General features: G+C 47.3%; 1 protein-coding gene across 3 annotated transcripts in view; it reads left to right on the forward strand.

Moving 5' to 3' along the window:
- The window catches only part of FAM107A (family with sequence similarity 107 member A), a 66,995-nt gene that overhangs the window by 31,707 nt on the left and 22,947 nt on the right, over nt 1-12,341 (forward strand). Inside the window, exon 1 of one of the 3 annotated variants that reach the window (XM_028719589.2) lies at nt 3,876-4,182. The exons of 1 other annotated variant lie outside the window; for it this stretch is intronic. Coding sequence is in view for 1 of the 2 variants with exons in the window: in XM_028719585.2 (XP_028575418.1) it covers nt 4,104-4,182 (79 nt within the window). In the remaining variant the exon portion in view is untranslated. Of the gene's footprint in view, nt 1-3,875; nt 4,183-12,341 lie in introns of those variants that run through there. One more of the 3 variants, XM_028719585.2, reaches the window with a different exon arrangement.

The raw sequence follows: 12,341 nt of genomic DNA on the forward strand, positions 1-12,341 counted from the left end.
GAAGAACAAACCTATCCATTCTGAAGGAAATCAGCCCTGAGTGCTCACTGGAAGGACAAATCCTGAAGCTCCAATACTTTGGCCACCTCATGAGAAGAGAAGACTCCCTGGAAAAGACCCTGATGTTGGGAAAGACAAGGAGAAGGGGACGACAGAGGACGAGATGATTGGACAGTGTTCACGAAGCTACCAGCATGAGTTTGACCAAACTGCGGGAGGCAGTGGAAGTCAGGAGTGCCTGGTGTGCTCTGGTCCATGGGGTCACGGAAGAGTCGGACACGACTAAACGACTAAACAGCAACAACAATGTAAGTCATTACTAGCACCCAGAGGCACAAGGTTGCAGCCAACATTTTTTTTTTTTTTTGCAATACATTTTTATTCAAATTACACACAAAAAAAATATAAATAAACACACCGATAAGCATATCAGTATATATATAAGTACATATTTACATAATTTATTATTTCTCTTCCCCAAATTATACCAAAAATCATAAAAATAAAAAAAGAAACTCATAGCCCTGGACTCCCCTCCACCCTTTTGGTAAGTATCAGATAAGTTCCACAATCACGTATTTTGTTTTTATTCTTAAATGTTAGTCACTCACTGTTAGGTTTATTCCAACCCCGCCAGTTTCCTTTACAAATTGGTTCCAATATAATTCCAATATTTATTCCAACTTTCATGAAATTTCTGTTCATCTTGGTCTCGTATTCTGTCAGTCTAACAAGCTCGGCGTAGTTTACCATTTTCACCAGGTTGCAGCCAACATTGGGGAGACCCATTGCACATGTGTGACCTCACAAACTGGCGCATATGGCTATGGGAGAAGCAAAGCCTTCTTGGGGTGTTAATGCTGCAAGCCCCTCCACCGTAGGCTCAGGTTGCATATATGTGTAAATAAACCATAAATCCTAAAGACACCACTCAAAAATGTGTACTAGGAGAAATGCGCACAAGATGCTGATCAATTTTCACGTGGCCTGTAAGGAACAAACAGAATGCAGACAGATGTGGAAATGTGGTGATTGGAACTTAAAAAACAGGAGAAATAGGAAACTGAGAGAAACCAAAATCGATCAATTAACCCATCCCTAGTTGTAAGTTACACTGCTTACTATTGCTACTAAACGGTGAAAGTTTGGGAAGAACCTGGAGTTTGTACCCTGTACAACATGTGACCCAACAGGAGCTAAGGCAGAAAAGCGGGGTTGCCATATTCCAAAGCGCAAAAACCTGGACACATCAAGGGCACGCACACCCCCCACCATCCTGCATCTCCGTGCCCCCTCCCTGCCGCTGACCCCTTCCTCGTCCACCTGCTTGCGCCCTCCTTCCTTCCCCTCTCTTCCCTTTGCTGTCTTTGCCCTCGTGCTCATGAGACACTGTGTCTCCAGACGATGGGAGGCTGGAGGCCCGTGCAAGGCCTGGAGGCCAGAGGAGCAGTGGCGTAGCGTGGGTTGTCAGCACCCGGGGCAAGGCAAGTAATTTGCGCCCCCTAACCTGCCGCCGCTGCCAGCTTCTTCTTGCTGCTGCCTGGGCTGGGGTATTTACGGTAAGGTAGCCACGGTGGCGACGGCGGGTCCGTGTCAGGTGATCTGAGGCGAGTTGCCGCTGGCGCTGCCGCCCAAATGACGCCGCTTGCCCGGAGGAGGAGGGCAGAGAGGCGAGGAAAATGCAACATGGCCCAGCAGCTGCAGCAACAGCGGCGGGGCTGTGAGGAGGGGCTGCTTGCGCCCCCTCCGTGGCCCTGACGTGCGGGGACCGCAGCGAGCGCTGAGAACCGCTGCCAGCTCGTCGGTTCCGTGAGACATGGGGCTCTGCTACAGCCTGCGCCCAAGGCTCTTCGGCGACTCCGGAAGCGGCGAGCGCGCCCCCCCCCCCAGATGTTGCGCCCAGTGCGGCCGGCCCCCCCTGCACCCCCCACGCCACGCCACTCCAGAGGAGTCATCACCAGACCTAGCGCTGCCCCCAAAATAAAAAAAAGTTATTTAACGTAAAATACAAAAATCCACCCATGCTGGGCCCCCAAAAGAAGCCATGTCCGGGAAAACCTGGATTTATGGCAACCCTAAGGAAAGGCCCTACCCTGCCCAATTACCTCAGCAATTGGGACCTAGCATCAGCCCACCTGTTGTTGTTGTTGTTCTTGGTCGTTAATTAGCATTTATACCCTGCCCTTCTCCTATAAAGTACCCAGAGCAGCTTGCAGAAAAGAATAACCAGAAAAGTTAAGATGTTTAAAAAAATAAATAACGGATTTTGCTTACGGGGGACCAGACATGCTACACAATGCCCTCTGAATATGCCCAGAGGCACTTGTTTTACCTTTAATGGGCACTTGAGGCAGCAGTTCTTGCCAAAGGGTTGCAGGTAGGGCAGAGGGCCCAATCCAGGACACCGGGCCTGGAAAATTCTGTCGGCACATAATAATTCCCAGTAAGCCTTGGCAGCCAGAGTTTGTCCCTCCCCCATTTATATATTTGCACATATAAATATAAATTATCACGTGTCACATTGTGTTAAGGTCCTGTGTATACCCAAACTCTTTTAAGCACCTAGCAGCACTCCTCCTCAGTGGTGAGCGGGTTGTGACCCAGAAACTCATCACCACTTAGCTTATTTTGACTGAGGACTGTAGGGAACCATCAGCTTCCAGTTTTGGGTCCCCAGCAGTTGTAGAACTACAACTCCCATCATCCCTGACCGGTGGCCCTGCTAGCTAGGGATGATGGGAGTGGTAGTCCAACCACAGTTGGGGGTTTGAGAAACACTGGAAAGGACTGCGATTCAATGCCAGAACACCTGTTTTGCGTGCAGAATGTCCCTTATTTATTTATACCCCAGCATCTCCAGGGATGCGGGTGGCGCTGTGGTCTAAACCACAGAGCCTAGGACTTGCTGATCCGAAGGTCGGCTGTTCGAATCCCCGCGACGGGGTGAGCTCCCGTTGCTCGTTCCCTGCTCCTGCCAACCTAGAAGTTCAAAAGCACATCAAAGTGCAAGTAAATAAATAGGTACCGCTCTGGCGGGAAGGTAAATGGCGTTTCCGTGCGCTGCTCTGGTTTGCCAGAAGCGGCTTAGTCATGCTGGCCACATGACCCGGAATTTGTACGCCGGCTCCCTCAGCTAATAAAGCGAGATGAGCGCCGCAACCCCAGAGTCGGTCACGACTGGACCTAATGGTCAGGGGTTCCTTTACCTTTATCTCCAGGTTGGGCTGGGAGCAGCCCCCACTATTTGGAGCCCTGCAGAGCCGCTGTCACTCAGTGTAGACAATAGTGAGCTTAGATGGGCCAGCGGCCTGAGTCAGGATAAGGTAAACTTCATGTGTCCCTATGGCTTTACCCAACAACTTGATCTCTCTCTCTCTCTCTCTCTCTCTCTCTCTCTCTCTCTATCCTGAGGAACAGTCTTCAGAGTGCACCTGTAGAACAAAGCAGTCTCTGGCTGCTGTGACCTGGGTGCTAATTCTGACACTGGCACCTGCTATTCCAGGCGTAGGAGGAAAGCTGCAAACGTTCCTGTCTAAATTGCCATTCTAGCAACTCCTCAGCTCCTTGAAAGCTGGCTTCTATAACTCATTGTTTTGCACCACGCTGCCCACTTGCTAATTTACTTTCTACCTCCCAATATGTGTGTGTGTGTGTGTGTGTGTCCTGAAATAATAAACACAAAATATTCTATTTTAGCATTGAAGGCACTGACAAAGTTCACAGCATGGACAACAAACATAGTGCAAAAGGGAGTCTATAGTGGCCCCCTTCTTAAGAGGTGTGGGCTGATGTGCTTTCTCTTTTTTTGCACAGTAAGTAATGCAATATATCACAGGATCTGAGGGAAACGGTTTTTGTTAGAGCAGAATGTGCTTGTCAGCAGGGGAGGGCCGCAACTATAGAGCCGCTCGCAGGGTCACGTGACCGCTTATTCTCGTTGCCTCTGAAAAGGTCTTTGCAGAAGTGAAAGAGCTTAGCCGTATACTGCCAAAAAGTCATGCACGCTTAGAAACATGCCGAGGTGCGGGGAAGAGGGAGAGGCTTAAGGCAGTGCCAGGGAGCTGAGGGACAGAGAGAGAGCGACCCAAGACCTGAAAGCCTAAATGAGCCAGAGGATGGAAGACCAGGTGAGAATCCCACCTGGGGCGACGGGACTTTACAGAGCAATGCTAGTCAAATCAGGTAAGTGCAAACATGAGGGTGCTTTCTGAGCAGCACAGTGCAAGATATCTATACGACACTGGGTTTGTAGCAGAGCAGGCACACACCCACACCTATTTTCTTTGACAACAGGGATTGTAGATCTCACACTGCCTAGGAATTTCTCCCTTGGATTGCAGAATCCTTCTTGTATACGAATGGGTCCAGCTTTTGTTTCTCGTCGTCCTCTGAATTTCGCTATCCTGAGATGTCCGATTTTGGTGGCAGATACTTTTAAATCTTTCTCAGCTGCAGAAGATTTCACTGTGCATAGTTGTAGTATTACACAACTTGAAAACTTATCAGGCTAATTGCATTTAGAAAAAAAAAATTTCTTTCTTTCTTTCTTTCTGGAAGACTGCCAGCAAATAAACCCTTGCTGAACTTTCTGTGACAATTTGCTCTGCGCTGTCAGCTGGGGCTGAGGGAGTGGACCCTGTTTCTGCGAGGTGTCTAGTTAATTATCTAATTAATGATGACACGATGATGCAAATCGGTAGTTTTTGTATGGTTCCGGGACACCCGTCACCGCTTAGCAAAAGTAAATAGTTGTTTTGATCATTTAGATTACACAGTATTTCTTCATATTGAGTATATCATATCAGCAGGACTGGAGAGATTCGTTTTATACTCTTTAGAGGTGGGGAATCAATATTGCTGCACTGCTTCGTTGCAGTTATATTTTTAGAAAAATATTGCTGGCTACTGGAGTGGTTTTGGTGAACAGTAGCATGCTTGACATTTCAGAGAGGCATTTAAAATCATTCCCTGTGTTAACTCATCAGGGGAAGGAGAAATATGTAACTTGGCATGTTTATATGACTGCTGTCTTTTAGACCTTTCTTTTCCCAGAGAAGATAGAGCTCTGCACTCACTTAAATAGGAAGTTGGATTGCACCTGTATTAGCTAAGGGTGGGTTCCCATGTGAATAACCTGGTTTAGCCAGGTGCATGTGCAATAGGGTTTGATCTTCCTTTACCTCGAGACCTGATAAGGAGTAGATGAAGTCAGCCTCAGTTTCCAGACCCCTTGCTGCATTATGAATACTGGCAAATTAGATGTGGTTAATTATTTAATGTTTCACATGCGGACCACACAAAGGGGGCTTGGCCCTTCCTTCAGGAGCTTTTGTTCCTGAAAAAGAAGGGCATCGCCTGACATTCGGGTGAGTGACGGGAGAGCAAATGGTGCCCCGTCAAAAGTTATGCTCAGTTTTTTTGCTGGCAGATAACAGGCATGGTGTAGGAATCTCTGCGCAAGCCAAACTCCCACAAGCTGCTGAAGCAAAAGCTCTGTGATTAAAGGAATAGCTCAGAGTCACTGTTGGCTTAAATGGGCATATCGTGCGAGAAGTTTGGAGATGATTGGTTAGGCAATTAATTGAAGAGACAATTGGTAGAAAAGAATTAAGGGTCACCAAGGTTTGTATCAGCCTACCTAATCCCCAAACTCATGCGACTCCATGCCTACAAGAAATTCCTTATTCAGGGAATTAGGAAGAGGAGTGAATGTACTTGCACAGGGCTGCCCTAGAATTGAAGTGGTCAGGGAAACCTATGCATGTAGGAACTCTTCTGTACACACTGAAAAGCACGTAAAGCTTTGGCCTGGAGTCCGTGTAGTTCACTTCACAAGCGTGGAATCTGGTTCCTCATTCAGTATCTGTCCTCAAAATCAAAGCTTTGGTTTTATTTATTTTTTAAAGAAAAAGAATCAAGGTCCTAGACCTCATGATTGCAAAGAAATATTGTTCATGGTACAGTGGTACCTCGGGTTAAGTACTTAATTCATTCCAGAGGTCCGTTCTTAACCTGAAACTGTTCTTAACCTGAAGCACCACTTTAGCTAATGGGGCCTCCCGCTGCCGCCGCACCGTCGGAGCACAATTTCTGTTCTCATCCTGAAGCAAAGTTCTTAATCCGAGGTACTATTTCTGGGTTAGTGGCGTCCGTAACCTGAAGCGTATGTTACCTGAAGCGTATGTAACCTGAGGTACCACTGTATTTGATTAGCAAATACTCCAAAGCTACAGTAGGAATGTACCTTAGGAGACAAGGCATTAACTGTTTCTCCTAGTCCTTTATCAGGCTGAGTATATAAGATACATTTAAAGCACATGGATCTCCCCCCCCCCCCACAAAAGGATCATGGGAGCTGTAGTTTATCCCTCGCAGAGCTACAACTCCAAGCACCCTTAATAAACTCTCCCCATAGGTTATAGTGGCAAATTACCTCAGTCCCCATGCATTCATCCCATTGCTTTTCAAAATAAATAAAAAAGTTCAAAATGTTGGCTGTGCAACAAGGTAAGTAAACAAAAGAAGAAGTAAATTTATGCAAGTGTTCTTAATTTGCAAAATTTATTGGGGGCAAAAACTCCAGGTTGCAATTCTGTTCATCATCATCATCATTATTTATTAAATTCGTATACCGCCTTTCTTCTGAAGATCACAGGACAGTTTACAACATAAAAAAAATACAAAATGCATAGCATAATAACAACCCCCACCCACAAACACATTTAAAAGGCCATATATGATTTAATCAGCCAAGGCCCTGCATGAAAAGCAGTATTTTCACCTGATGCCTAATTTTTCGTAACTTTTGAGCATTTGCAAACACTTCCTTGTTCACAGATTCTTTTGCTCGCAGAATACAACGGTTTCTCACCCGTGTTCCAAACCTCCTACCAGCTCCCTGCCTCTCTCCAGCACAGCCCTGCAATCTTCTATATCTCCCTTTCCAAAACGGGACCACAGGACATCCAGCTGCCAGAGGTCTGGTTGCAAAGGTTGCGTCCATTGCATGCAGCCTAATTAAGAGACTAAAAAGGACCCCGTTTCTGGATTATACAAAAGGCCCATCAATTCCACCGTACAGTTCCCCACACGGTTGCCAGTTAGATACTGCTGGGAAGCCCTCAAGCAGCACTCTTGCTGGTCGTTGCTTCCCACTGAGTGATATACTGACTCTGAAAATGGAGGTTCCATTTTGCCACTGCGACTGACAGCCGCCGATAGACTCATCCTCCTCCACCATCACTCATGTGTCTTATCCCCCTTTAAAGCTATTCAAGCTAGTCACCAGCAGCAGCAAATTCCGTACGTTGGTTTGAAGGAAACAGGGCAACGTTGGACATTGCCTTATAGCTCAATATTGCCCACGCTGACTGGCAATGGGCATACCTGAAGGAGGGTCTCCACCCCCATTATTCAGCCCAGACAGTGAGATCCAGCGCCGAGGGCCTTCTGGCTGTTCCCTCATTGTGAGAAGTGAGGTTACAGGGAACCAGAGAGAGGGCCTTCTCGGTAGTGGCGCCCGCCCTGTAGAACTCCCTCCCTTCAGATGTGAAGGAAATAAGCAGTTATCCTATCTTTCAAAGACATCTGAAGGCAGCCCTGTTTAGGGAAGTTTTTAATATTTAATGCTGTATTGTTTTAACACTCGATTGGGAGCCACCCAGAGTGGCTGGGGAAACTGAGCCAGATGGGCAGGGTATAAATTATTGTTGTTGTTATTATTATTATTATTATTATTATTATTATTATTATTATTATTAATGGGCAGCTTTCCAGAGTTCCAGCCAGGATTTCCCCAGTCTTTCTCACCTGGAGATGCCAGGGATTGAACCGTTTTCATGCACAGCAGATGCTGTACCACTGAGCCACAGTCTGTATAAAATATTTCCCCGTTAATAATAATAATAATAAATAATAATAATAATAATAATAATAATAATAATAATAATAATTTATCATTCGTACCCCATCCATCTGGCTGGGTTTCCTCAGCCCCTCTGGGCGGCTTCCAACAAAGATTAAAAATACATTAAAATGTCACACATTAAAAACTTCCCTGAACAGGGCTGCCTTCAGATGTCTTCTAAATGTCAGGTAGTTGTTTATCTCTTTGACATCTGATGGGAGGGCGTTCCACAGGGCGGGCACCACTACCAAGAAGGCCCTCTGCCTGATTCCCTGTAGCTTTGCTTCTCGCAGTGAGGGAACCGCCAGAAGGCCCTCAGCGCTGGACCTCAGCATCCGGGCAGAACGATGGGGTGGAGATGCTCCTTCAGGTATAAGCGGCTCACCATGCAGATCAAGGGATATCTGCTATGTCACCCCAGGGATGGGGCTTTTATTGTTTTTGTTTGTTTGTTTTACTACTTTTAATGATGCGGGGGAAATTGTCCCTTTTCCTCTGTGTGTTAAGATCATGTTAAGACCTTCAGGTGGCAGCCCTAATCAGATGATGTGGTGATAAGCAGAAGTGGGGGAAGAACAGGTTCAAGGAAAGGAGGCTGAGGTAGAATGTCTTGGCCTGTGTTGTGTGTTAGTTCCGCTGTTCAGTGCATTCGCCGTCTGAGGTAAAGAAACGCTGTTACTTATCCTCGGCCTTTGCTTTAAAAGGTCCACTGGTGCCATCCAGAGACTACAACTCCCATCATTCCTGAGCATTGGCCATGCTGGCAGGGGCTGATGGGAGCAGGGCCGTCTTAACCATTGGCGCTAGGGGTGCACAGCACCCAGGCACCGGGCTCTCAGGGGCGCCAGGCTGAGAGTCCGGGGCCGAGCATTGCATTCCAGGGAAGAGCCACTGACAGCCGAGCAGAGCCCGTCGGAGCACCGCAGGCTCTTTTGCTGTGGGTGGCTCTTCCTCCAACACTCGCCCCCGAACTCATGCCAAGCCGCGCACAGCAGAAGAGCCCGCGGCGCTCCAACGGGCTCTGCTCCGCTCGGCTGTTGGCTCTTGCCCCAGCTGCATGGCAGCTAACTGTTTCAGCGCTGCGCCCAGAGCGCCATGTAACATTGTGGGCGCTGCATGATGCATCCTGTTGCATGCGCCAAGCTGTGGGTTCCTTTGCTGGCTTTTCCGCTGTTGGCACACTCTCCCAGCGCCACCCAACGTGGGGTGCCAGCGTGAGAATGCAAGTGGCAGTGGAGGAAACATCTCCAGACAGGATCTGCCGCACGCCAACAGTGCCGCCGGCAGCAACAAATCCCAGTGAATAGGAGCATGCGGATCCCGTCCAGAGATCTTTCCTCCACTGCCACTTGCATTCTGGGTGGTGCTGGGAGCATGCGCAGACAGCAGAAAAGCCAGCAAAGGAACCCGCAGCTTGGTGCACGCAACAGGATGCATCGCAGAGCGCCCATAACGTTAAACGGCGCTCCGGGTGCTGTGCGCACAGCCGCAACAGCCACCATGCAGCAGGGGAGGGTGAGGCAGCGGGCGAACAGCAACCTAGGGGCGCAGGGCGGATCTTTGCACCCCGGCACCGCAAAAGCTTAAGACTGCTCTGGATGGGAGTTGAAGTTCAACGAAATCTGGAGGGCACCAGTTTGAAGAAGGCTGTGGTGCATTTCTGTTAGCATGCCTAAGACAGGTGTGTTACTGAGGCACTAAATGAAGCACAGAATATAAAGTATGTCTCTGGCAGCATACGCACCCTACCTTTAGAGCACATGGCTTCCCCCAAAGAACACTGGGAACTGTAGTCCTCGCGGAGCTACAATTCCCAACACCTTTAACAAACTACAGTTCCCAGGATACCTTGTGGAGATGCGCTTTAAATGTGCTTAAAAGTATGGTTTGTACACAGGTTCAATCTAACAATGAGGCTGGGCAGGAGGTTGCCTAGATTGCAGGTTATTTCACATTTCTCGCCTTCAGTATTTTCAAAAAGGCATTAATATTGAGGTTTGGGCATTATGATAACTTTAAAAGCAAGGGGATTAATCGACTCTTCAGTTGGCAAACCACCCTAGGCCTAATCTTTCAGAAATCCGACTCTCTTCTTTGCTGGTCTGCGAATACAATAAGGCTGCAATCCTAAACACGTTTTACTAGGCCGTAGGCCCCATTGTACAAAGCACGTTGGCTTGCACTGTGGAAACTGCAAATTAGAACCTTCAGAAACAATGGGGGGGATTGTGTGCCGTGAAGTTTTGCCTCTTTTGTGTCGGCTTGCGGAATGGGAATGAAATAAATTATCAGCCACTCCTCAGCCGCATGAAAACTATCTCTTGGCATTTGGCTTTTTGACACAGTGGAATGTGTATCCTGTTTGCAGACTTGAAAACATGTCATAAGAGTCCAGATGCACTTGGTGCCCCCAAAATCATATGGGTTTTTATCACCAGCGCCCCACAGTAACCCACTTACCTCACCACGAAATGTGGAATTAAGGACCAGGGTCCTGCCTTTGACCACATACAGTGGTGCTCGCAAGACGAAATTAATTCATTCCGCAAGTTTTGTCTTGCAATTTTTTTCGTCTTGCAAAGCACGGTGTCGGGAAAGTTTTGTAAAAGCTTCAAAAATCACCAAAGTCTTCAAAAACCTCAAAAAAGGCTACCACACCGCGTGCGAGTTTTCCGTCTTGCGAGGCATTCGTCTTGCGAGGTACCACTGTACTCAAAATTTGATTTTACTACCAAACTGGCCTCTTACCCAGTTGCAGCCTGTTATGTAAGGGCCTTGGCTCCATGGGGGGAAAGCCCTCTCCATCCTAGGCCAGTCTGTTTGGGAATTCCCTCAACTGGTCGCAAAGGAGGGCAGGACAGCCCGCCATCAACTGGGCTTCAGGTTTGCCAATCATTGGCCAGAGAGGTCAAGGCTTGGGTGACGGACCAGAATGAAATCCTCACCATCTTAATTTAAAAGGGGGGGACACTGCCCTTTTTTCATTTTGGCCATCGCTGCCTTTATTCATTCATTAAATTTCCATCAAAGGATCCCAGGCTGGCAAACCTCAGAGCTGAAGGCAATTAAAACAGAGTATAGTTAAAATAAAACATATTTAAAATATTTACAACATCTAGGAACGTTTAGAAACAATCACATACCCCCACCATTACAAATTTCACGGTTGCCATGGCCTGTGTCTATCAGCCATCAAATGCCTGGGTAAACAGGAATGTTTTTAAAAACCACTTGGAGCCACTGCCAAAAAGACCCTGTCACAGAGGAAATCCATCCAGGCCGTAACTTGAGGCACCACCACCAAGAGGGCCTCTCCTGATAGTTGTAGGGCCCGAGGTGGTTGATATTTAAACAATCCAATTTGCTAATCTGCTGCAAATCCTTTAGAGATCAGTCAGTAGATCCTGATCTACCCATACCATGGAGTGTGAGACTGAGCTGATAATTAAACCAATTAGGAGTAAGTTTCATTGAATTCAATGGGGTTTACTTCTAAGTATACATGGTTAGTTAGGATCGTGCTGTAAGTCAGCCATTCCCGATTGTACTGTAACTGAGTTGGGCTTCAGCAGACTTGTAAAATAGGGATATTCTTCTACCACCTTCAAAATCTCCACAGTGCTTGGTATTCCTGCTTTTCAAGAGGAGGAGAGGCACTGTCCTTCATTCTCTCTCTCTCTCTCTCTCTCTCTCTCTCTCTCTCTCTTTAAGGCATTATTTCTAAAATCCATTTTATTTGGACAAGGCTTTTTTGACAGAGTTCGGAAAATATCAGATTTGGTCACCGAAACCTTGAAAAGGAGGAGGGAGAGTTCAAGTTGGCATGGAAACCCTTTTGTATTTAATATCTGTACTTTGGCAGGCAAAATGCTACTTTTGTTTAATGGCCCACTGTAATGTCAGCTTCTTGGAAACACCAACTGTGTTAGTCAAGGAGAAAAGATTCCAAGTCTCACTTCTCAGGGACGTATATTGTCTCTGTACTTGAAGTAATGCCCCTTTCTCTGGAAAGTAACCTGAGAGCTTCAGTTTGCTGTTAAAGGAGAACTGGGGCGGCTGTTTCAGAAAGCACTATTGCAAAGGGCTTTACGACAGCATCCGCACGCCCTTTTCAGCCTCCAGAGACTGAAACAGGAGCATGGGGAGTTGTCTTAAAGGCCTTAGCAAAAATGGTATTTGAAACAGCCCCAGGCTTCTCCTTTAAGAGAGCAGGCAGGTACTGATGGTGGGGGAGAGAAGGCTCCTTTCTCCTCTCTTGTCACCCACCTACCCACTTGCTTAAAGCAGAACTGTTTCAAAGAGTGCTTTTGCAAAGAGCTTTAACGCCGATGAGCAGGGGTAAAATTCTGCCGCCTTGGCTGTTTCCTGCCTGGAACATGGTATGCAGCTAATGCAGGACTAAAGCCTGACCTCCCACCCATAAACTGACCAGTGA

This window comes from Podarcis muralis, chromosome 2, assembly GCF_964188315.1.
Source record: "Podarcis muralis chromosome 2, rPodMur119.hap1.1, whole genome shotgun sequence".
NCBI lineage: Eukaryota > Metazoa > Chordata > Lepidosauria > Squamata > Lacertidae > Podarcis > Podarcis muralis.